The sequence below is a fragment of the Tachyglossus aculeatus genome, chromosome 11, assembly GCF_015852505.1.
Source record: "Tachyglossus aculeatus isolate mTacAcu1 chromosome 11, mTacAcu1.pri, whole genome shotgun sequence".
Classification (NCBI taxonomy): Eukaryota; Metazoa; Chordata; class Mammalia; order Monotremata; family Tachyglossidae; genus Tachyglossus; species Tachyglossus aculeatus.
Genome location: NC_052076.1, coordinates 15,782,104 through 15,808,661, shown reverse-complemented (window position 1 = coordinate 15,808,661; position 26,558 = coordinate 15,782,104). Strand labels below are relative to the sequence as shown.

Genomic DNA, 26,558 nt, shown 5'->3' with positions numbered 1-26,558 from the left:
CACGGGTGGACCAGCAAAGAGCCGGCCAGAATCCGTTTACATCAACAACAACAGAAACGAACAAAAGCTCCGAAAGAAAAGGGAGGGGAGAGGGCAGGTGGGGGGCGGGGAGGGGCGGAAGTTTGGACTGGTCACATCCATGCTTTTCCTAGATTGGGGAGGGGGAGGAGAACCACAGTGGGACGGACTGTGGGAAACTCGGTGGGACGGACCGGTTCCGTTTGGAAGGGGGACAGAACACGAACGCTGGGGCTTCCGGCAAGGTTGTCACTGACTGCTTGAGTGGGAGGGGGGCCTGGGAGGGAGGGAAGGGGCGCGAGGAGGGGAAAAGGGGGTGGGCAGTCGGGGAGGGCCCTTCCAGAAGTCCCTGGGCCATGGCAGGGCCTCTCTCTCTCCAAGGCGCAAGCTGCCCGCTGTGTCCAGGGCTCCCAGGAAGACGTCCCTAGGCCAGCCTCTCCTCCTTGGGGCTCCGAGTCCTGTGGGTCTGGGGGCGGTGGCACACCATCAGAGGAGAACAAAAGCTCGAACGCAAACCCATCTCGCTTTCCTCCCACTCGCTGGGGGTCCCGGAGGAAGCCATGCAGTCCCGGGGGGAGCGGGGGAGGTCCGCCCCCCACCCCAGTGTCTCCCCCGTCCCCACTCAAATGGCCTTCGGGCACCAGGGCCGGACTCTCTCAGCCCCCAGCCCGCTAGCCTCGAGAGCCTGAGGGTGGCGAGGGGCAGCAGATGGGCCGACGGCCGGCTGGGGACTTACTTTTCTTTGTGGTTTTAGATTAAAGCATTTAGAAACGCAAATTAACTGGAAGCCCTGCTTACCACCTGAAACGAGAAGCTGCAGTTTGGTATCGGCTCAAACCAGGTCAGACGCGCCCGAGGGGACCGGGTAGTGGGGGAAGGTGGGGAGGAGGGGCTCCGTCTGGGACGCTGGCGATGGGGGATGGCTGGGGTGCAGACCCCGGGGAAGGGGGGTGCCGTACCTCGGGGGGTGGGGGCTTGATGGTGACGGGCTGGGAGGTCCTCCGGGGGGGCGAGGGCTTGGGCTGCACTTGCTGCTGGACGGGGTTGTAGTAGGTGACGCCTCCGTACACCTGCGCCTGGGCCTGGGGGAAACCGGCCAGCGGGGAATCAGCCGGCCCGGAGCCCCGTCCCGTCCCCCGGCCCCCTCCAGCCCCCACCGCCCCCCTCGGGTCCCTCACCTCGCCGCCTTCGGGCCGGGAAGCGCGGATCCGGCCCCGGCGCCGATCCCCGGGGGACGGGACTTGGGGTTGCTGCCAGACCTTCGGTCCGGTCCGGAGATAGAGAACGAGCACTTCGCTTGTCTCGAGGCGGGGGCCTGGGCCCTCCCCTCTCCCCGCCCGCCTCCCTCTGCACGGATCAAACCGCTCGGGCGAGCTCCCGTCCGGCCGCAGAGGCCTCGAGTGCCACGGAGCTGACCCTCTGGGGCCACTCTCTCCCCGAACAGAAGGGACTTGAGGGATGTGGAGGGGGTGGGAAGTTGCTATCTTCCCCGAGGCGTCCCCCAACTCCCCACCCCTAGCCGGAGTCATCCAGACGCTCCAGGGCAGCTCTCCACCCACACGCACAATTCCCGGGTATCTCCCGGCAAACCAAAGATGTAGAAATGATACACCCGCGAGCAGCGTACCCGTGCCCTCCTGCCGAGGACTCTGTTGCCAAGAGCGGCACCAGGATACCTGGAGGAACCATTCTCTGGTTGCCCGCCTGGAGCCCCATCCGACACCTTGAAGGCTCCCCTCTCCGTCCCCGATTCTTCCCCCGTGACCCAGTACGGACGACCCAACACCCCCAATTCTGCCCTTGGTCCCCATCTCTCCCCCGGTGACCCAACGTGAACCATCCACAACCTTAACCATCCAACACCCCGAGCGTTTTCCTGACAAGCCCCCAGGGATCCAGCGCAGAACCAACTAACTAACCTCTTGATTAACCTAACCTCATGGGACATCCTGATTACCTTGTACCTACCCCAGCGCTTAGAACAGTGCTTGGCACAGAGTAAGCCCTTAACAAATACCAACATTATTAGGACTAACCTCCTCCTCTAGATTGTATATGTTTGTACATATTTATTACTCTATCTATTTTACTTGCATATATCTATTCTATTTTATTTTGTTAGTATGTTTGTATGTCTCCCCCTTTTAGACTGTGAGCCCACTGTTGGGTAGGGACTGTGTCTATATGTTGCCAACTTGGACTTCCCGAGCGCTTAGTACAGTGCTCTGCACACAGTAAGCGCTCAATAAATACGACTGATTGATTGATTCCGTCTTTCCCCTCTGGGAACCCTGCACGGACCTCTCATCCATCGATTTCTTGACTCTACTGAGATTTCTGGTTACCCGACATTTCAGGGGATAGAATTCCCCACGCTTCCCCGGGTACCGGGGAAGTGCTTCCCACTGTTTGCCCTGAACTTGCTCCAGTGGTGCCCCTCGCGCCAACCGTTTTGAGCTGCCCACTTCCAGCCTGCACTCCTGTCCCTGCGCCTTTGTAATCCCCGCACCGGTCCCTCTGTAATCCAGTCCGGGCCCTGCTCCGCACCTCCCATGCCTCTGGAACCTGGCCCCCGTGCCCTCCCATCACCCGTGCCTCCGAAACCTGTACTCCCGCATGCCCGCACCACTTCCTGGGCCTCTCTAACCCACAGTCCCGGCTCGGCCCACAGCACCGCCCGTGCCTCTGCAACCTGCAGTCCTGTCCCCTGGATGCCGTCTGCTCGCCAAGCCTCCCCGCTTGAGCAGCCCGGACCGTCCGGGATGCCGTCACTCCGTCCCTGAGCATCTGGATCCCTTCTGAGCTCTGCCCTTCTCCGGGAGGAGCCCGGTGTGCCTGCCCTCTGTCACCCCGAGGAGGTGGCAGCCGCCCGCCGCCTGGCAGGGCGGCTCTAGGGGGCTGGTTTGGTTTCTGCCCAAGCGGGGTCTCAGAGGAAGGGTCATGGCCTTGGTGCGGACGGGTGCCAGGGCCACCCTGCCCAGCTCTTACCACCAGAAAGTGGCACCCAGGCAGGTGGAAGGAGGCAGGGGTGGGGGGCCCGCTTGGGACTCTTACCTGGGTGTTGGAATACAAATGCGGGGGCGGCGGCGGGGGCAGGGCCCCTGCTGGGTAGGGGTAGTTGGGACTGCCGAAATTCATGACACCCGGAGCAGAGAAGTAGGTGGGAGCGAGCAGTGGCTGCGGAGGTGGCTGGCCCGGGGACATGGACACCGGTGGGGGGTACAGGCCCGGGTTGGGCAGGGGCGCTGGCGTCTGGTGGGGGTGTAAACCTGGCAGGGGAGAGAAGAAGCGTCAGTGTCGGGGCACAGAACGGCCCTAATAATAATAATAATAATAATAATAATGGCATTTATTAAGCGCTTACTATGTGCAAAGCACCGTTCTAAGCACTGGGGAGGTTACAAGGTGATCAGGTTGTCCCACGGGGGGCTCACAGTCTTAATTCCCATTTTACAGATGAGGTAACTGAGGCACAGAGAAGTTAAGTGACTTGCCCAAAGTCACCCAGCTGACAGCTGGCCGAGCCGGGATTTGAACCCATGACCTCTGACTCCAAAGCCCGGGCTCTTTCCACTGAGCCACGCTGCTTCTCCCGACGACTGTCATCATGATGGTGGTCGAGGTATTTGGCAAGCACTTCCTGGGTGTCAAGCGCTGGCGTAGATACAAATTAATCAGGCTGGACACGGTCCCTGTCCCTCACGGGGTTCATTCACTTAATCATATTTACTGAGCGCTTAATGTGTGCCGAGCGCTGTACTAAGCGCTTGGGAGAGTACGATACAAAAATACACACACGCGTTCTCCGCCCTCAACAAGCATACAGTCTAGAGGAAGGCTAAGTCAAAGTCTAAGAAGTCACAGTCTAAGGAGGGAGAATACCCTCCCCTCCCTCCCTCCACCAGCCTCACAACATTTGCTCCGCATCGGGCAAAAACTCCTCATATAAATAGAATTACAGATATGTATGTATCACTGATAGAATTATAAACGTGTATATAGCATCAACTGAAAGAAACAGAATTATAGATACATATGTATCAATAATTCTATTTCTTCAATTGATGCTACTGATGACTGTTTACTTGTTTGGATGTCTGTCTCCCCCCTTCTAGACTGTGAGCCCGTTGTGGGCAGGGATTGTCTCTACTTGTCGCTGAACTGTACTTTCCAAACGCTCTGCACACAGGAAAAGCTCCATAAATACAACTAAATGAACACTTACATCTGCAATGTATTTATTTATATTAGTGTCTGTCCCTGCCGCCCCCCGAGACTGTAGGCTTATTGTGGGCAGGGAATGTGTCTGTTACATTGCCATACTGTACTGTTCCAATAATAATAATAATACTAATGGTGGTATTTGTTAAGCGCTTACTATGTGCCAAGCACTGTTCTAAGCACTGGGGGGGGGGGGGATACAAGGTGATCAAGATTGTCCCACGTGGGGCTCATAGTCTTAGTCCCCATTTTACAGATGAGGGAACCGAGGCCCAGAGAAGTTAAGTGACTTGCCCAAGGTCACACAGCTGACAAGTGGCGGAGCCAGGATTCGAACCCATGACCTCAGACTCCCAAGCCCGGGCTCTTTCCACTGAGCCACGCTGCTTCTCTACACAGTGCACAGTAAGCGTAGAATAAATACGATCGACTGACTCCATTTTAACATTGAGGAAAAGGAGGCACGGAGAAGTAAAGTGACTTCACTTCAAGGTCCCACAGCGGCCAAATGGCAGAGCCGGGATTAGAACCCAGGCCCTCTACCTCCCCGGGCCCGTGCGCTTTCCACTGGGCCACGTTGCTTCCCTGCAGACAGATGGCAAGAAGAAGAGTTGCGAGCTGAAAGTCCCCGAGGGGCAGAGAAGGCAGGACCCATCTGCCCGTCTAAGAAGGAAAAGGGATGTAGATGCGAATGACCATGTAAACAATTAAGGAGATAAACAATAATAATAACAATAATGATGGCATTTGTTAAGCGCTTACTACGTGCAAAGCACTGTTCTAAGCGCTGGGGGGGGGGATACAAGGTGATCAGTTTGTCCCACGTGGGGCTCACAGTCTTAATCCCCATTTTAAAGATGAGGGAACTCAGAGAAGTGACTTGCCCAAGGACACACAGCAGACCTGTGGTGGAGCCGGGATTCGAACCCCTGACCTCTGGCTCCAAAGCCGTGCTCTTTCCACTGAGCCACGCCGCTTCTCTAATGAAGTGAATAATAAACCAACATCAACTCCTGGGCTGAGGGAGCGAGCGGATGGGATGGCATGACCAGAGAGATGGGCATTAGTTGGGGGAAACTTCCAGGAGGAGGATTTCAAGGAGGAGAGAGACACCAAATCAGTGGTATTTACTGAGCGCTTGTTGTGAGCAGAGCACTGTTCTAAGCGCTTGGGAAAGCACAATGCAGCAGAGTAGGTATCCGTTCTTGGCCTGTAAGTGAGCCCACTGTTGGGTAGGGGCTGTCTCTATATGTTGCCAACTTGTACTTCCCAAGCGCTTAGTACAGTGCTCTGCGCACAGTAAGCGCTCAATAAATACGATTGATGGATTGTAAGCAGCACCCAGCCTAGACCCGGTGTGGCAGGCTTGAAGGAGGGAGGTCCAGGCAGAGGGCGAGGCGTGAACAAGGTGGAAGGGAGGGTCACCCGGGAGACTCCAGGGGCAGTTGTGTGCTCAATACAGTGCTCTGCACCCATTAGGCACTCAATAAATACAGCTGAATGAAGTTGTGAGGAGTAGAGGGTGAGCCCTGGGCCAAAGCGAGCCACGAGAAGCCAGATACGGAGGGGAGCTGGGGAATCCCAAAGCCGAGGCGAGGCTGTTTGAAGGGAATGGGGGAGCCACGGGGGGGGGGATTTGGGGGAGGGAAAGGAGGGGTTAGAGTTGACTTTAATGTCTGTCTCCCCCCTGAATCAATCAATTCATTCATTCAATCATATTTATTGAGCGCTTACTGTGTGCAGAGCACTGTACTAAGCACTTGGGAAGTCCAAGTTGGCAACATATAGAGACAGTCCCTACCCAACAGCGGGCTCACAGTCTAGAAGGGGGAGACAGACAACAAAACTCAACATATTAACAAAGTAAAATAAATCGAATAAATATGTACAAATAAACTAAATAGATAGAGTAATAAATACGTACAAACATACATACTTATATACAGGTGCTGGGGGGAAGGGAAGGAGAAAAGCCGGGAGGGATGGAGAGGGGGACGAGGGGGAGAGGAAAGGGGGGGCTCAGTCTTGGAAGGCCTCCTGGAGGAGGTGAGCTCTCAGTAGGGCTTTGAAGGGAATAATTGTATTTATTGAGCGCTTACTGAGTGCAGAGCACTGTACTAAGCGCTTGGGAAGTACAAGTTGAAGACTCTAAGTTCCTTGTCGGTAGGGAATCCCACCTATATATATATATATATATATATAATCCCATCTGTATATATGTATATATGCTTGTACATATTTATTGCTCTATTTATTTATTTATTTTACTTGTACATATCTATTCTATTTATTTTATTTTGTTAGTATGTTTGGTTTTGTTCTCCGTCTCCCCCTTTTAGACCGTGAGCCCACTATTGGGTAGGGACTGTCTATATATGTTGCCAACTTGGACTTCCCAAGCGCTTAGTACAGTGCTCTGCACACAGTAAGCGCTCAATAAATACGATTGATGACGATGATGATCTACCAGCTCTGTAACCGTAGTTTCCCAAGCGTCTGCTGCTCGACACACAGTAAGCACTCCCAAAACACCACTGATGGACTGACCGAGGGCAGACAAGCCCGCTCAGAAGAGGGCACGGGCCGGGGTAGAGAGGAGATGCTGGAGACAGGCAGCCTGGTACGGGGCTGTTGGGTAGGGACCGTCTCTAGATGCTGCCAACTTGGACTTCCCAAGCGCTTAGTACAGTGCTCTGCACACAGTAAGCGCTCAATAAATATGAATGAATGAATGCAGGGGCCCGGAGTTGGGGGGCTTACCTGGGTGGGAGAGGTGCATCTCGGGCTGCACGATCATGCCTTGCGGGGGCAGAGGGGTAGGGCTGTCACTGTGGGTGTAGATTGGTCCCTGGAACTGCACTGCAAGACACAGCGGGGGACGGGAGGGGCAATAAATACGACTGAATGAATAAATACGACTGAATGAATGAATGAATGACCTTGCTCCACGTTACTAATAATAATGATGATGAACTCTGTTAAACGCTTACTCTGTGCAAAGCACTCTTTTCGACTGGGAGCCCACTGTTGGGTAGGGACTGTCTCTAGATATTGCCAACTTGGACTTCCCAAGCGCTTAGTACAGTGCTCTGCACACGGTAAGCGCTCAGTGAATGTGATTGAATGAATGAATGAATGACCCTGCTCCATGTTACTACTAATAATGATAATGCATTCTGTTAAACACTCACTCTGTGCAAAGCACTCTTCTAACCGCTGTTTTGTTTTGTCGCCCGTCCCTAGACTGTGAGCCCATTGTTGGGTAGGGACCGTCTCTATGTTGCCGACTTGTACTCCCCAAGCACTTAGTACAGTGCTCTGCACATGGTAAGCGCTCAGTAAATGCAATTGAATGAATGAATGAATGACCCTGCTCCATGTTACTAATAATAATGATGATGGCATTCTGTTAAACACTTACTCTGTGCAAAGCACTCTTCTAACCGCTGTTTTGTTTTGTCGTCCGTCCCCCCCTTCTAGACTGTGAGCCCGTTGTTGGGTAGGGACCGTCTCTATGTTGCCGACTTGTACTCCCCAAGCGCTTAGTACAGTGCTCTGCACACGGTAAGCACTCAGTAAATACGATTGAATGAATGAATGAATGACCCTGCTCCATGTTACTAATAATAATGATGATGGCATTCTGTTAAGCGCTCACTCTGTGCAAAGCACTCTTCTAACCACTGTTTTATTTTGTCATCCGTCCCCGACTTCTCGACTGTGCACCCGTTTTTGGGTAGGGACCATCTCTCTCTATGTTGCTGACTTGTTCTCCCCAAGCGCTTAGTACAGTGCTCTGCACACGGTAAGCGCTCAGTAAATACGATTGAATGAATGAATGAATGACCCTGCTCCATGTTACTAATAATAATGATGATGGCATTCTGTTAAGCGCTCACTCTGTGCAAAGCACTCTTCTAACCGCTGTTTTTATTTTGTCATCCGTCCCCAACTTCTCAACTGTGAGCCCGTTGTTGGGTAGGGACCGTCTCTATGTTGCCGACTTGTACTCCCCAAGTGCTTAGTACAGTGCTCTGCACACGGTAAGCGCTCAGTAAATACGATTGAATGAATGAATGAATGACCCTGCTCCATATTACTAATAATGATGATGGCATTCTGTTAAGCGCTCACTCTGTGCAAAGCACTCTTCTAACCGCTGTTTTGTTTTGTCGTCTGTCTCCCCCTTCTAGACTGTGAGCCCGCTGTTGTGTGGGGACCGTCTCTAGATGTTGCCGACTTGTACTCCCCAAGCGCTTAGTACAGTGCTCTGCACACGGTAAGCACTCAATAAATACGATTGAATGAATGAATGAATGAATGAATGAGACCCACCTGGAGGGCTCACCTGGAGGGCTCCAGAGAAGAGGAGGCTCACCCGCACACACACACACATACACACACACACCCCGAGACCCTGGCAGCCTCCCGGGAGGCGCCCTCGGATGCCGCCCGCCCGCCGCGACTCACGTGGGTCGTAATAATGCCCTTCCATGATGCTGATGTGCACCGGGGGCGCGGGTGGTTCGGGCACGGGCCTCTGGCGCTGGGAAGAGTAGCGTTTGGCTCGGCTGCCCTGGACGCCCTGAAAGCCGGGACGGGGCTGTGAGGGCCTCGGTCCCCTTCGCCCGGCCCGTCTGCCGTACAGTCCCCACCCCGTTCCAACCCCAGGGAAGGAAGCTGAGGGAACCCTTTTGTTTTGTTGGTCTGCCTCCCCCTTCCAGACTGTGAGCCCGTTGTTGGGTAGGGACTGTATATGTTACCGACTTGCACTTCCCAAGTGCTTAGTACAGTGCTCTGCACACAGTAAGCGCTCAATCAATACGACTGAGTGAATGAATGAATGAATCAATCAATCGTATTTATTGAGCGCTTACTATGTGCAGAGCACTGTACTAAGCGCTTGGGAAGTACAAATTGGCAACACATAGAGACAGTCCCTACCCAACAGTGGGCTCACAGTCTAAAAGGGGGAGTCTAAAAGGGGGATGAATGAATGCAAGAGCCCACCTGCGGCCTGGACGAGGGGAGTCAGCCCGCCCACCCACCCACCCCGGCTGCCCCCCGATTGCCGCCCCCCCTTACCATCTCTTCCATCCGGTTAAACTGCGGCGGCGGTGGAGGTGGGGGCTGGGGGTTGCCGGCTCCCATGTGCACGTGGCTGGGTATTCCTGTGACACACAGAGGGGCCCAAGCCATCGCTGCAGGCGCGCATGCTCCCGCCCCGCCACGCCCTCCTACTTAGCCTGGGAGCTTCGTGTGAGAGGTAACCGACCTGACTGACTTATACCTACCCCGGCGCTTGGAATAGTAGCTGCCAAATAGTAAGTGCTTAATACTATCTAAAAAAAGAAAACAGAAACAGAAAAAAAAAACCCTTCGGACCAGCCTGGAAAGCCCAAAACCTGGAGACAACTGCGATGTAGGTGTACGTCACTCTACCCTCCCCAAAGGCCCCGTGACCGCTCTTAGCTCCACAGTGAAAGACAGTCAGGCCTGGGGACTGGAGAACAATTGCTTGGCTTTGATAATTAGGGTGATAATAAATAATAATGATCACTGGGCTCAGGGCTTACTCTACGTCAAACACACCAGGCGAGATACAAGATAGTCTATTGTCCCACTTGGGGCTCACGATCGAAACAGGAGGGAGAACGGGTGTTTCATCCTCCTTTTACAGATGAGGAAACGGAGGCCCAGAGAAGGGACCTGCCCCAGGTCACACGGGGGGCAGGTGGAGGAACTGGGATTAGAACCCAGGTCCTCTGGCTCCCACGAGGCCTTGCTGCCCACGGGGATGGGAACGCACTGTGCTCTGCCAGTCTGTACCCTCGCTCCAAGCCTCTGCGGCCGAGTGAGCCCGGGGCAAGCTGAGGGCCGAAGAGGAAATGGCGGGGATCGGGGCGGGGCGGGAAGGCGGCACGGCCCCGAGGTTAGACCCGGGTTCTCCTCTCGGCTTTCCCACTGGCCTCCGGCGTGTCTTTGGTCGAGTCTCCTAAGCCCTGTTTACTAGGAGGCGGCGGGAGGAGGTCGGGGGAAGCACGTGCCTCCGTTCTAACGGGCCCCAGTGACATCGATCACAGTGCGGGCGGCCAGGCAGCTCCCCCGGGGCAGACCCAACGGCCCGAGGCAGGGGATGGGCGACCGCCCGTGGGGTGGGTCCTGGTGCCCCCGGCCACTCCGAGCATCCGGCTCCGACCAGCGGCGGAAGCCGGATGATCCGGGGCTCATCTCTCCTCCTCCTCCGGGGTGGTCTTTCCCGCAGGAAGTGAAGCTCCCGGCTCCCGGGTGGCAGAGGAGGGAGAGGGGACCCAGGAAGGCCCCGCGGGAGGGATCCATCCAGGGAGGAGGAAATCTCATCCTCCCATGGCCCTCACCCTTCCCTGGGTCGACCACCCCCGCCCCCACTTGTCCGAGGGGGCCGGCCCCGGGGGGTCAAGCACGAGGAGCCCCGAGGGGTCCTGTGCATGCCAGGTGGTTGCCCACCCCGGCTCGCCGGGCACTCACCCCGCAGCTCCCGGGGCTGGAGGAAATGAGACTGCCCGGGGCTCCAGCTTGGCTCCGTCAGGTTCAACTGGCTCACGTCCTGCTCCAGCCCCGCCAGGCCCGGCTCCGCCGGGGGCTCCCAGCTGCCCGCCTTTGCAGGGGGAGGGGGGCTGGCCCCGGGGGCCGGGGGGGCCGGAGGGGCCGGGGGGACCTCGGGGGGAGGGGGCGCCTCCTCCCCCGGCTTGCTCTGGTCTCCCGCCTTCGTCCGGGTCCTCCTCGCCCGCGAGTACGACTTCTTCTCGACGGGCCTGTCGGGGGGCGGTGGCGGCGCCGGGTCGGGCGCGGGGGGCTGCTCCGGAGCCCCCGCCTCCTCCTCCTCCTCCCTCCGGGAGCCGGCGGATACACGGGCGGCCTCGGCCTCGGCCTCGGGGGACGGCTCCCTGGCCGGAAACGCGTCCGCCCGCCGCGGCCGGTATCCGTTCTCGTGGGCGGCGGCGGGGTCCCCGGGGCGGGCGCCCAAGTGCCCGCCGGCCTCCGCGGGCCTCGGGCCGCCGCCGCGGCCCTCCTTGGAGCTGGCCGGCCGGAGGTGAGCCCTGGGCAGGGGCGTGCGGCCGGTGCCCGCTGCGCTGCGGTTGATGAACGTCCGAGGGGGCGGCGGGGGGGCCCCCGGGGCCCGGGTGGTGACGTGGGGGCTTGTGGGGCCGCTCGCCACTCCAGTGGGGCTCCCGCTGCGGGGGGCTGCCGAACCTGGGGGAGACCGGGAGAGCCGGCGCTCAGCGCACGGGGTGGGCGCGGGGCGGTCCGGCCGCCACGACCGACCGGAGGTCCCCGGCCGAGCTCGCTCACCTGGGCTTGCGCCTCCGGCGGGGCCTCACGGCGTCGGGGTCGTGGGCAGAGCGGATGTCGTAGCCGTAGAGGGCGATGAGCTCCTGCCGCGACTTGGGCGCCTGCTCATCCTCCCGGAACCGGTCGTGTTCCCAGCGACCCTCGTCCTTCCACAGCTTCCGCTGCCGCCCCTTGGGCCTGGGCCGTGACGGGAAGGGGCTGCTCGCGGCCGGGGGAGGGACATCCCCGGGGCCCGCCAGCGCCCGCCCACAGGGCCCACTCACCGGTCCGGGTCAGCGCCGTCCCCGCGCCCACACCCCCGTCCTCCTCAACCGTCTGCTTTCAAAAACCGCCCCCTGCCCCGTCATCTTCTGAAGACACCTGGGCCCACTTTCTTCCCCTCTCTGAATGCCACCTTCACCCACTCCCTCTCTGAAGGCTCTTTCCCCTCTGCCCTCAAAAACCCCCGCATCTCACCTACCCTCCAGCCCTCACCTCTCCTCCTATTCCTCGCCAAACGCCAGTGCTTCCACTTCTCTGCCGACTCCCTTCTTGATTCTCTCTCATCCAGTTTCCTCCCTCTCTGAGGTCCCGGATGACTTCCTTCTGGCCAAATCTAACAGACCGTACGCTCTCCCGATCCTCCTCAGCCTCTCGGCAGCCCCCAACACTGTGGACTCTTACTTGTTACTCTTACTTGTACATTATTACTCTTACTTGTACATATCTAGTCTATTTTGTTAATATGTTTGGTTTTGTTCTCTGTCTCCCCCTTCTAGACTGTGAGCCCACTGTTGGGTAGGGACTGTCTCTATATGTTGCCAACTTGTACTTCCCAAGCACTTAGTACAGTGCTCTGCACACAGTAAGCGCTCAATAAATACAATTGATCGATTGATTGATTGATTGGACGCTTCCTTCTCCTAGAAACCTTGGTCTCCCCTCCTAGTTCTCCTCCCACGTCTCCACTTGACCCTTCTCGATCTCTTTTGCCAGCTCTTCCTCCGTATGTGAGTGGAGGGACCCTCAGGGTTCAGTTCTGGGCCCCCTTCTCTTCTCACTCTAAGCTCACTCCTTCGGGGAACCCACCCATTCTCCCTCAATCCATCTCAAGCAAGCCTGGCGGTGTCCCGGTGACGGGGCTACCGTCTCTGCACGAATGTTCCCAAATGGAGCTGGCGAGCCCCGACCGCTTCCCTGCTCTGTACTCTCTCATCTCCTCCTGCCTCCGGGATGTCCCCTGCCTCAGCCTCCTCGCTGATCATAACTGCGGTATTTATTAAGCGCTCACAATGTGCCGAGCGCTGGGGTAGATACAAAATAAGCTGACCAAACCCAGTCTTTGTCCCACGCGGGGCTCACAGCCTAAGGGGAAAGAGGAACAGGTATCGTACGCACAGATCTGTTTTCTCAACCCGCAATGCCTCCCCACTCTTCAAAGTTCACTTCTCTCATCCACACTCTTTCCTTTCACAACCCTGGGCCTGTACGCTTCATTCCTCCCCGACTAACCTTATTGACTGGATCTCTCCCTCGTCTCTCCCGCCGCCAATCTTCTTGCTCACAGCTTCCCCTCTGCCTGGACCTCCCTCCGCCAACTCCTCCTACGGACTATCCCTTTCCCATCTTCGAAGCTCTTGTGAAATCACAACTCCTCTTCGAGTCCCTTCTGCCGCTTTAACACGTCCACAGCCCGGAGCTTTAGACTCTACGGCTTCCTCCCAGATGTAACTCATTTTTGTAAAATCCTTGATCGGGTTTACTCTACTGCAGTCTCCCAAGCGCTCGGTAAAGCGTTAGATTATCAGCCCGCGCTCGCTAAGCGTGTTGGCTTATATGACGGACGGTCCCGCTGCGGACGGCGTCTGCATCCCACCGCCACCCCCAGCCGGCCTCACCTGACTTCCTCCTCCTGGGTCTGCCCGCGGAGATCGTGCTCGAAGAAGAGGCCTTTCCGCGGGATGTACGCCGGGTTCTTCCGATCCTCGTCATCGTCCAGGTGTTTGGGGACCTTCTTGCCCGCTTTGTTCTCCACGGGCTCCGTGCTCTCCTGAGGGACAGGCGGGCGGGAGGCCTCAGTCCGGCGGCCCAGGGCCGGACCGGCCGGCTCCCTGGGGGACGGGAAGGGGAAGGGGCCCCCGGCGGGCACGAACCTGGCCGTCCCCGCTCTGCCTCTCGCCCGTCACGGTGCCTTTCGATTCCGGCTCCTCCTCCCCCTTGTCGTCCTTCGCCGAGGAGTTGGCCGCCGCGTCGTTGGCTTCTGCCTTCAGCTCCACTTTGGAGCCTTCCTCCTCGCTGTATTCCCCCTCCTCCCCCTTGAAGAGAAACCCCAGGTCGGCCGCTGGGTTGAGGCTCCGAAGGACCGCCACCACCCCGAGACCCCAACCCTTCCGACCAGCTTCGGCAGGGAAACCCCATGCCCGGCGTCACCCGGACTCGGCACTCAATCCCTGAGGCTGGCAGGGGGGAGAGGCAAGACACCCCCATCCCGACAAGAAGGCTTGTGGGCTCCCACTCCATTTCAGAAATGGAGGTGCCCCCGGCATGGAGGCTCCCTGAAGGCCGGGCCAAAGGCCAAATGAGATGATCCTTGGACAAACTCCTTCTAATAATAATAATAATGTTGGTATTTAAGCGCTTACTATGCGCAAATCAATCAATCTATCATATTTACTGAGTGCTTACTGTGTGCAGAGCACCGTACTAAGCACTTGGGAAGTACAAGTTGGCAACATATAGAGACAGTCCCTACCCACCAGTGGGCTCACAGTCTAAAAGGGGGAGAGCACTGCGCTGTTCTAAGCGCTGGAATAATAATAATGGCATTTATTAAGCGCTTACTATGTGCAAAGCACTGTTCTAAGCGCTGGGGAGGTTACAAGGAGATCAGGTTGCCCCACGTGCGGCTCACAGTCTTAATCCCCATTTTACAGATGAGGTAACTGAGGCCCAGGGAAGCTAAGTGACCGAGTTGATGAAGTCCTTGCTACGTGCCAAGCGCCGGGGTAGGTACAAGATGTTCCCCTCAGACACGCACTGTGTCCTTGCTAAGTGCCAAGGTCACACATACGGTCTTCTACACCGTAAGCTCGTCGTGGGCAGGGAACGTGTCTGTTCTATTGTTACGTTCAGTCTCCCAAGTGCTTAGTACAGTGCTCTGCACACGGCGAGCGCTCAATAAATACAACTGATTGTATTTGCCATCCCAAACCGTCTCTGTTCTGCCCACTTTCCCTGACCCCCTAGAGTTGTCACCACCACTATCCCTAGGAGACTGGGCATTCACTCGGACCGACCCCAGGCATGCTAAACCAGCATCGGTGTGAAATACACACCCACGCACCGCGCGGTACTTGTTATGCGCTTACTATGCGACAAGCACTATTCTAAGCTTTGAGGTAGATTACAAATTAATCAGGTGGGACACAGTCCCCTCCTACATGGGGCCCACAGTCAAGTAGGCTGGAGAACAGCTATTAAATCCCCATTTTACAGTTGAGGAACCTGAGGCCCAGAAGTTAAGTGACTCCCCCAAGTTCACACAGCAGGCAAGTGGCTAAAACGGGACTTGAACGCAGGATCTCTGGTTCCCAGGCCTGTGCTTTATCCACTAAAGCCGCACTGCTGCCCCGTGGGGTAACTCTGTTCTTGATCGATCTCCACAATAAACTGATGACGGAGTTGATGAAGTCCCTGCTAAGTGCCAAGCGCCAGGGTAGGTACAAGATGTTCCCCTCAGACACGCACTGTGTCCTTGCTAAGTGCCAAGCGCCAGGGTAGGCACAAGATGTTCCCGTCAGACACGCGCTGTGAACCCCGAATAGAAAAAGGATCTTCCCATTTTACATATGGAGAAACTGAGCCCGTTGTTGGGAAGGGACCGTCTCTATATGTTGCCAACTTGTACTTCATCATCATCATCATCATCAATCGTGTTTATTGAGCGCTTACTATGTGCAGAGCACGGTACTAAGCGCTTGGGAAGTACAAATTGGCAACATACAGAGACGGTCCCTACCCAACAGTGGGCTCACAGTCTAAAAGGGGGAGACAGAGAACAAAACCAAACGTACTAACAAAATAAAATAAATAGAATAGATATGTACAAGTAAAATAAATAAATAAATAAATAAATAGAGTAATAAATATGTACAAACATATACAGGTGCTGTGGGGAAGGGAAGGAGGTAAGATGGGGGGGATGGAGAGGGGGACGAGGGGGAGAGGAAGGAAGGGGCTCAGTGTGGGAAGGCCTCCTGGAGGAGGTGAGCTCTCAGTAGGGCCTTGAAGGGAGGAAGAGGGTTAGCTTGGCGGATGGGCAGAGGGAGGGCATTCCAGGCCCGGGGGGTGACGTGGGCCGGGGAAGTACTTCCCAAGCACTTAGTGCTCTGCACACAAGTAAGCGCTCAATAAGTACGATTGAATGAATGAATGATGCACACAGCAGTGAAGTGACTTGGCCAAGGTCACAGAGAAGGTAAGGGGGGCTGGGACTACAACTCCCAGCCCTGCTCTTGCTCCACCAAGGCCCCAGTCACCCCTCTCGGGCTTTACGGCTTCTGTGGCTGCCTGGGCCCGGGATCTCTAAACTGACATGAATTTCAGGAGCCAGGGAAAGGACCCGACTGAGGCTTGGCCGGGTCGTGGGCTGGGGGTCCAAACTCGGCCAAAACGTGTTCAGTTCAGCCTGATCCCTCGGGGCAGAGAGTCTTTTGAGACCCAGGTCAGATGCAGGCTTCTCTCTGAGGAAAGAGTTCACCGGGACGAGCCATGAAAGGACGATGGACATCTCCGAGGACCCAAAGAACCCCTTGCCCCGTCACTCCGGGTGAAACCGTCGGGCTGAAGTGCGCCAGGGTGGCTCCAAATCGCCCGTCACCCGGCTCCAGCTGTGCCCTGAGGAAACTCCATAACTGGATCAATAAGCGCTCAATAAAAATGATTGGATGAATGAATGCTCGGCACATGGCAACTGCTTAACACATGCCATTCTTATTGTTATTACTATAAATACCACTGATTAATTGATTGATTTGGGGCAACTACTGCTCTGAAAAAAGGAAAGCCCCCATGCTTAGATACCTAGCATACGCATATCCAGAAAACTGGGTTACCATTCATTCATTCAATCGTATTTATGGGACGCTTACTATGTGCAGAGCACTGTGCTGGGCGCTTGGGAAGTACAAGTTGGCAACAGATGGAGACGGTCCCTGCCCAACAGTGGGCTCACAGTCTACCAAGCTTTTGGTTGTGATAACCATTTAGAGGGGTGTGCTATCTATATTCAAATCACTATGTACATATGTTTGTACGTATTTACTACTCATTTATTTATTTTACTTGTATGTATTCTATTTATTTTATTTTGTTAATACGTTTTGTTTTGTTGTCCGTCTCCCCCTTCTAGACTGTGAGCCCACTGTTGGGTAGGGACCGTCTCTAGATGTTGCCAACTTGGACTTTCCAAGCGCTTAGTACAGTGCTCTGCGCACAGAAAGCGCTCAATAAATATGATTGAATGGATCACCGAGGGCCGGTGGAGGCTATGCAGCTGAACGAAGCCACTGGCCGGCACCTTCGAGGGCGGGCAGGGAAGGTGCCGAGAGGCACCGACGAGAAGCCGCCCCAGGGGTCCTCTGGCTGTGGGGCTGACGGGCTTCCCAAAATCAAACTCCAAATTATCCCTACCCCTTCTCCTCCCGCTCCATCACTCTGTCTCCAGCGAAAGGAGGCAGCAAGCCGGGGCTCGGGAGCTAGAGAAACGCGCCAGGTGATTTAGGCCCAGCGGGATCTCAGGAAACCCAGAGGGGCAGGTGGGCTCGCCGGACCTCAAGCCACGGCCGCCCACCTCCTCGCCGCTGACCCCAATTCCGGCTCTCAGCCGCTCTTCCCACGGGTTTGAAAACCCTCGCACTCACGTCCGAGTCCTCGGCACTTTCGTAGTCGGAGAGCACGGCTGAAAGGAGAGAGGAGAGAGACAGAGCTACAGTCAACCAGATGGAGAAAACGTCTGAACCTAGAGGAGTCGGCCTCCTCCCAATGGCTTCCTTCTCTTCACGCAGCAAAAACTAAGTCCCCCCTCCCAGCCCCACAGCACTGACAAACATATTTATTTATATCAACGTCTAGATAGAATCAACGTCTAGATAGAATCAACGTCTGTCTCGCCCTCTAGACTGTAAGCTTGTTGTGGGCAGGGAACGAGTCTGCTGCTTTACTGTACTCTCCCGAGCGCTTGGTACAGTGCTCTGCACACAGTGAGTGCTCAATACAACTGAAAGAATGAATGGAAGTCCCTTGGCTCAATCGAGGCTGCAGTGCTCTTTCCTATTCCCAGCCCACGGGGATTAGTTGGGTGGAGGAACTTGTACTTCCCAAGCGCTTAGTACAGTGCTCTGCACACAGTAAGCACTCAATAAATATGATTGATTGATTGATTGGAGGGAAGGTGGGTAAGTGATTGCCACCTCATTACCCCTACCTGCACAACGACCGCCTCAGGAAAGCATGGTTGTTGGACTTGGGACTGTGAGGGCAGGGGATGTGTCTTGTTATAGTCTACTCTTCCAAGCGCTTAGTACAGTGCTCCGCACACAGTAAGCGCTCAATGAACGCAACTGACTGACTGGAGGTGGGAAGGGGGGGGAGGGAGGAAGGGAGGGAAGGAAGAAGGGAGGGAGTGGGGGCGTCCCCCCTTATCCTGAGGAGAAAGAGCTGCAAGTAGGCTACTCACCATCTCCCTCGATTCCATCCTCGCTCTCCTGCGGGGAAAGAGAGGATGTGCGTTAGCTCCTGGCTGGCCATTACCGTCACCTCTGTGCCCCATCACGAGTTACCAAGCGCTCAGTACAGTGCTCTGCACACAGTAAGCGCTCAATAAATACGACTGATGATGAGTTGCAACCAAAACACCCACGGAGGCAGGGGAGGGGAAGAACCTACTCCGAAGGGGGCTGGGGTGGCCGGGGGCCACCGCCCGCCCCTCCTCTCTGGCCTGTAGCATCCTCTTCTGGGTCGCCCTTATTTGCTCCCTTTGCTCTTCCCCCGTCTCCCAACCCCACAGCACTTCTACCCTCCCTTCAAGGCCCTGCTGAGAGCTCACCTCCTCCAGGAGGCCTTCCCAGACTGAGCCCCTTCCTTCCTCTCCCCCTCTCCATCCCCCCCATCTTACCTCCTTCCCTTCCCCACACCACCTGTATATATTTTATACATATTTATTACTCTATTTATTTATTTATTTATTTTGCTTGTACATATCTATTCTATTTATTTTATTTTGTTAGTATGTTTGGTTTTGTTCTCTGTCTCCCCCTTTTAGACTATGAGCCCACTGCTGGGTAGGGACTGTCTCTATATGTCGCCAACTTGGACTTCCCAAGTGCTTAGTACAGTGCTCTGCACACAGTAAGTGCTCAATAAATACGATTGATGATGATGATATACTTATAATTTTATTTATTTGCACTGATGTTTGCCTCCCCCCAAACTCTAGACCGTGAGCTCGCTGTGGGCGGGGACTGTCACTCTTTATTGCTGTACTGTACATCCCCAAGCGCTTAGTACGGGGCTCTTCATATAGTAAGCACTTAATAAATACAATTAAAGGAATGAATGAATCCCCAGACGGAGCGGCGTTTGGGATCCCTGACTTCTGCCAACCCGTCGATGGCACTGATGGAGCGCTTCCTGTGAGCGGACGACTGTACTAAGCGCTTGGGGGGGCATAAGACAAGAGAGTTGGTGAACATCAGACTAAACCCCCCTTAAGCAGACTAAGCTCCTCCTCCCCTCCCCATCACCCTCTCTTCCTTTCCTCTACCCCTCCTCATCACTTGCGTATATATGTACATATTTATAATTCTACTTATTTATATTAATGATGTGTATCTTCTAGACTGTGAGCCCACTGTTGGGTAGGGACGGTCTCTATATGTTGCCAACTTGTACAGTGCTCTGCACACAGTAAGCGCTCAATAAATACGATTGATTGATTGACTGTATCTATCTATGATTCTGCTTATTGATATTGATGCCCTTTTACTTGTTTTGAGGTCTGTCCCCCCCTTCTAGACCGTGAGCCCGCTGTGGGCCGGGACTGTTTCTACCTGTTGCTGAATTGTACTTTCCAAGCACTTAGTAAAGTGTTGGGCTCCGAGTGAGCGTTCAATAAACAATAATAATAATGATGGCATTTGTTAAGCGCTTACTATGTGCCAAGCACCGTTCTAAGTGCTGGGGTAGATACAAGATGATGAGGTGGTCCCACGTGGGGCTCCCAGCCTTAACCCCCATTTTAGGGATGAGGGAACCGAGGCCCAGAGAAGTGAAGTTATGTTGCCAACTTGTACTTTCCCAAGCGCTTAGTGCAGTGCTCTGCACACAGTAAGCGCTCAATAAATACGATTGATGATGAAGTGACTTGCCCCAAGTCACTCAGCTGACAAGGGGCGGAGGCAGGATGAGAACCCAAGACCTCCGACTCCCCAAGCCCGTCCTCCTTCCACTAAGCCACGCGGCTTCTCCAGACGATTGAACAGGCGTCAAGTCAAACACGATTTATTACTCTATTTCATTAATGATGTATACCGATCTATAACTCTATTAATCTATCTTGACGCTATTGATCTATCAGTGGAAAGAGCCCGGGCTTCGGAGTCAGAGGTCACGGGTCCCAATCCCGGCTCCGCCACTTGCCAGCTGTGTGACTTTGGGCAAGTCACTTCACTTCTCAGTGCCTCAGTTTCCTCATTTGCAAAATGGGGATGAAGACTGTGGCCCCACGCGGGACAACCTGATTACCTCGTATCCCCCCCAGTGCTTAGAACAGTGCTTGGCACGGTCATTCATTCAATCGTATTTATTGAGTGCTTACTGTGTGCAGAGCACTGTACTAAGCGCGGTTAACAAATACCATCATTATTATAATGCTTGTCCATTTGTTTTGTTGTCCGTCTCCCCCTCCTAGACTGTGAGCCCATTGTTCGGTAGGGATGGTTTCTTACCTGTTGCCGAATTGTACTCTTCCAAGCGCTTAGTCCAGTGCTCTGCACCCAGTAAGCGCTCAATAAATATGACTGAATGAATGCAATGCCTTCCCACAACGGGATTACAGTCTAGAGGGGGAGGTCCAATGCTCAGTACAGTGCTCTGCACACAGTAAGCGCTCAATAAATACAACTGAATGAATGGATGAATGAATGAAAGCATCATCATCGAAGAGGGGCTGGAGAGTGATCCCCTCCCCACAGCACTTTTTTAAATTTGTACAGATTTATTAGTCTATTTTACTTGTACATATTTACTATTCTATTTATTTTGTTAATGATGTGCATAGAGCTTTAATTCTATTTGTTCTGATGATTTTGACACTTGTCTACATGTTTTGTTTTGCTGTCTGTCTCCCCCCTTCTAGACTGTGAGCCCGTTGTTGGGTAGGGACCGTCTCTATATGTTGCCGACTTGGACTTCCCGAGCGCTTAGTACAGTGCTCTGCACGCAGTAAGTGCTCAATAAATACGATTGAATGAACCAAGGAAGGAAGGAAATTCAATCGTACTTATTGAGCTCTTACTGTGGGTACAGCACTGTACTAAGCGCTTGGAAGGAAGGAAGGAAATTCGATCGTATCTATTGAGCACTTCCTCCGTGCAGAGCACAGGACTAAGCGCTTGGAAAGCCCAATTTGGCAACAGACAGAAGCAGCGTGGCTCAGTGGAAAGAGCCCGGGCTTTGGAGTCGGAGGTCATGGGTTCGAATCCCGGCTCCGCCAATTGTCAGCTGGGTGACTTTGGGCAAGGCACTTCACTTCTCTGGGCCTCAGTTCCCTCATAATGATAATAATGATGGCATTTATTAAGCACTTACTATGTGCAAAGCACTGGGGAGATTACAGCGTGGCTCAGTGGAGTTATTGAGGAAGCACTCAATAAATACGATTGATTGAATGAATGAATGAATCTATCTAGACTGTGAGCCCGCTGTTGGGTAGGGACCGTCTCTATATGTTGCTGACTTGGACTTGCCGAGCGCTTAGTACAGTGCTCTGCACACAGGAAGCACTCAATAAATACGACTGAATGAATGAATGAATCTAGACTGTGAGCCCGCTGTGGGTAGGGACCGTCTCTATATGTTGCCGACTTGGACTTCCCAAGTGCTTAGTACAGTGCTCTGCACACAGGAAGCGCTCAGTAAATAAGCGCTCAGAGAAGCAGCGTGGCTCAGTGGGAGGAGCCCGGGCTTTGGAGTCAGAGGTCATGGGTTCGAATTCCGGCTCCACCAATTGTCAGCTGTGTGACTTTGGGCAAGTCACTTCACTTCTCTGGGCCTCAGTTATCTCATCTGCAAAACGGGGATGAAAACTGTGAGCCCCCCCCATGGGACAACCTGATCACCCTGTCACCTCCCCAGTGCTTAGAACAGGGCTTTGCACATAGTAAGCGCTTAATAAATGCCACTATTATAGAGAAGCAGTGTGGCTCAGTGGAAAGAGCCCGGGCTTTGGAGTCAGAGGTCATGGGTTCATATCCCAATTGTCAGCTGGGTGACTTTGGGCAAGTCACTTCACTTCTCTGGGCCTCAGTTATCTCATCTGTAAAACGGGGATGAAAACTGTGAGCCCCCCCACGGGACAACCTGATCACCTTGTCACCTCCCCAGCGCTTAGAACAGTGCTTGGCACATAGTAAGCGCTTAACAAATGCCATCACCATTATTATTATTACTATTGTCTGGGCCTCAGTTATCTGTCAAATGGGGATGAAGACTGGGAGCCCCACTGGGGACAACCTGATCGTCTTGTCGTCACCTCCCCCAGTGCTTGGCACATAGTAAGCGCTTAACAAATGCCATCATTATTATTATTATTACTATTGTCTGGGCCTCAGTTATCTGTCAAATGGGGGTGAAGACTGGGAGCCCCATGGGGGACAACCTGATCGTCTTGTCGTCACCTCCCCCAGTGCTTGGCACATTGCAAGCGCTTCACAAATGCCATCATTATTGTTATTACTATTGCCTAGGCCTCAGTTATCTGTCAAATGGGGATGACGACTGGGAGCCCCACGGGGGACAACCCGATCACCCTGTCACCTCCCCAGCGCTTAGAACAGGGCTTGGCACATGGTAAGTGCTTAATAAATGCCGTCATCATTATTATTATTATTATTATTATTAAATACGACTGATCAGATGAATGAGTGAATGATCGGATGATGAATGAATGGCCGTGTGTGTGCGTGTGTGTCAATTATTATTATTAAATATGACTGACTGACTGATCAGATGAATGAGTGAATGATGGGATGATGAATGAATGGCCGTGTGTGTGTGTCAATTATCATTATTAAATACGACTTAATGACTGATGAGATGAATGAGTGAATGATCGGATGATGAATGAATGGCCGTGTGTGTGTCAATTATTACTATTAAATACGACTGAATGACTGATCAGATGAATGAGTGAATGATGGGATGATGAATGAATGGCCGTGTTTGTGTGTGTGTGTGTGTGTGTGTGTGTGTGTGTGTCAATTATTACTATTAAATACGACTGAATGACTGATCAGATGAATGAGTGAATGATGGGATGATGAATGAATGGCCATGTGTGTGTGTGTGTCAGTGTGTGCGTGTGTGTGTGTGTCCCTTAGTATTATTAAATACGACTGAATGCCTCATCAGATGAATGAATGGCCGTGTGTGTGTCAATTATTATCATTAAATACGACTGAATGACTGATAAGATGAATGAGTGAATGATGGGATGATGAATGAATGGCTGTGTGTTGTGTGTGTGTGTGTGTGTGTGACTTATTATTATTAAATACGACTGAATGACTGATCAGATGAATGAGTGAATGATGGGATGATGAATGAATGGCTGTGTGTGTGTGTGTGACTTATTATTATTAAATACGACTGAATGACTGATCAGATGAATGAGTGAATGATGGGATGATCATCATCATCAACCGCATTTATTGAGCGCTTACTGTGTGCAGAGCACTGTACTAAACGCTTGGGAAGTACAAGTTGGCAACATATAGAGATGGTCCCTACCCAATAGTGGGCTCACAGTCTAAAAGGATGATGGCCGTGTGTGTGTCACTTATCATTATTAAATACGACTGAATGACTGATCAGATGAATGAGTGAATGATGGGATGATGAATGAATGGCCGTGTGTGTGTGTCAATTTTTACTATTAAATACGACTGAATGACTGATCAGATGAATGAATGGCTCTGTGTGTGTGTGTGTGTGTGTGAATTATTATCAAATACGACTGAATGACTGATGAGATGAATGAGTGAATGATGGGATGATGAATGAATGGCCGTGTGTGTGTGTGTGTGTGTCAATTATCATTATTAAATACGACTGAATGACTGATCAGATGAATGAGTGAATGATGGGATGATGAATGAATGGCCGTGTGTGTGTGTGTGTGTGTGTGTGTGTGTCAATTATTATTATTAAATACGACTGAATGACTGATCAGATGAATGAGTGAATGATGGGATGATGAATGAATGGCCGTGTGTGTGTGTGTGTGTGTGTGTGTGTCAATTATTATTATCAAATACGACTGAATGACTGATGAGATGAATGAGTGAAGGATGGGATGATGAATGAATGGCCGTGTGTGCGTGTGTGTCAATTATCACTACTAAATACGACTGAATGACTGATGAGATGAATGAGTGAATGATGGGATGGTGAATGAATAGCCGTGTGTGTGTGTGTGTGTGTGTGTGTGTGTGTGTGTCAATTATTACTACTAAATACGACTGAATGACTGATGAGATGAATGAGTGAATGATGGGATGCTGACTGAATGTCCGTGTAAATACGACTGAATGACTGATGAGATGAATGAGTGAATGACGGGCTGACGCTTTGTGTGTGTGTGTGTGTGTGCGTGTGCCCGTGACTCACACACTCGGACTGGTCCGTGGGTCCGGCCCCGCCGCTGTCCGCCCTCCTGGGGTTGAGGGCCCCGCCGCCTCCTGCTCCTGCTCCTCCTCCTGCTTCTTCTTCTCCTCCCGCTTCTCCCGCTTCTCCCGCCGCCGCTCCTCCCGCTGCTCCCCCGGCGGCGGCCCGGGCGGGCGAGCCGCCGCCGCCGCCGCCGCCGCCGCTGTCGGTGCCCGAGCCCCCGGACTCGTCGTCCTCCGTGTCCTGCGAGGCCCGTTGGCGCCGCCGGTCCGCCATCTTGACCACTCGACTCCGCCCGCCCCGCGACAGGCCTGCTGGGAAACCAAGGGAGACGAGCCCGGGGACTACCACTCCCACAGTGCCTTGCGCGCGCGCGCGGGGTGGGGGGCGGGCGCGGGGCCTGCTGGGAAACCAAGCGCCGCGCCCGGGGACTACCACTCCCACAGTGCCTTGCGCTCGCGGGAGGGGGGGGGCAGGCGCGGGGCCTGCTGGGAAACCAAGGGACGAGCCCGGGGACTACCACTCCCACAGTGCCTTGCGCGCGCGGAGGGCAGGCGCGGGGCCTGCTGGGAAACCAAGCGCCGCGCCCGGGGACTACCACTCCCACAGTGTCTTGCGCGCGGGAGGGGCAGGAAACCAAGCGCCGCGGCCGGGGACTACCACTCCCACGGTGCCTTGCGCGCGCGGGGGGCAGGAAACCCAGCGCCGCGCCCGGGGACTACCACTCCCACGGTGCCTTGCGCGCGCGCGCGCGCGGGGGGGCGGGCGCGGGACCTGCTGGGAAACCAAGGGCCAAACCCCAAGCCTACCACTCCCACAGTGCCTTGCGCGCGCGGGGGTGGGGGGCAGGCGCGAGGCCTGCTGGGAAACTAAAGGCCAAGTCCGGGGACTACCACTCCCACAGTGCCATGCGCGCGCGGGGCGCAGGCGCGGGGCCTGCTGGGAAACCAAGCGCCGCGCCCGGAGACTACCACTCCCACAGTGCCTTGCGCGCGCAGTGGTGGGGGGGCAGGCGCGGGGCCTGCTGGGAAACTAAGGGCCGCGCCCGGGGACTACCACTCCCACAGTGCCTTGCGCGCGCGGCCTTGTAACCTCCCCAGCAGTTAGAACAGTGCTTTGCACATGGTAAGCGCTTAATAAATGCCATCATTATTATTATTATTATTATACAAGGTGATTAGGTTGTCCCACGTGGGGCACAGTCTTCATCCCCATTTTACAGATGAGGGAACTGAGGCCCAGAGAAGTGAGGTGCCTTGCCCAAAGTCACACAGCTGACAAGTGGCGGAGTCGGGATTTGAACCCATGACCTCTGACTCCAAAGCCCGGGCTCTTTCCACTGAGCCACGTTGCTTCTCATCATAATTGAGCTAATAATAATGACGATGATGGCATTTGTGAAGGGCTTACTATGTGCCAAGCACTGTTCTAAGCGCTGAGGGGGATATTATTATTATTATGGTATTTGTGAAGCGCTTACTATGTGCCAAGCACTGTTCTAAGCGCTGAGGAGGATATTATTATTATGGTATTTGTGAAGCGCTTACTATGTGCCAAGCACTGTTCTAAGCACTGAGGGGGGTATTATTATTATTATTATTATGGTATTTGTGAAGCGCTTACTATGTGCCAAGCACTGTTCTAAGCGCTGAGGGGGATATTATCATTATTTTGGTATTTGGGAAGCGCTTACTATGTGCCAAGCACTGTTCTAAGCATTGAGGGGGATATTATTATTATTATGGTATTTGTGAAGTGCTTACTATGTGCCAAGCACTGTTCTAAGCGCTGAGGAGGATATTATTATTATTATGGTATTTGTGAAGCGCTTACTATGTGCCAAGCACTGTTCTAAGCGCTGAGGGGGTGATACAAGGTGATCAGGTTGTCCCACGTGGGGCTCACAGTCTTCATCTTCATTTTACAGTTGAGGTAGCTGAGGCAAAGAGAATAATAATAATGATAATAATTTGGGTATTAAACGCTTACTATGTGCCAAGCACCATTCTAAGCCCCGGGGGGGGGGGATATTATTATTATTATTATGGTATTTGTTAAGCGCTTAC

The 26,558-nt window shown here is 53.8% G+C and overlaps 1 protein-coding gene across 1 annotated transcript; it reads right to left on the bottom strand.

Annotated features, from left to right (window-relative positions):
* CASC3 (CASC3 exon junction complex subunit) lies at positions 1 to 24,768 on the bottom strand. The gene is given in 15 exon segments (XM_038754531.1): positions 1 to 484; positions 755 to 819; positions 978 to 1,100; positions 3,073 to 3,287; positions 7,000 to 7,098; positions 8,710 to 8,824; positions 9,325 to 9,410; positions 10,747 to 11,386; positions 11,388 to 11,472; positions 11,572 to 11,748; positions 13,449 to 13,600; positions 13,704 to 13,865; positions 17,472 to 17,509; positions 18,287 to 18,314; positions 24,496 to 24,768. Coding segments are annotated over 14 exon segments (2,217 nt in total). The 3' UTR covers positions 1 to 484; positions 755 to 795.
* Positions 24,769 to 26,558: the final 1,790 nt, after the last annotated feature.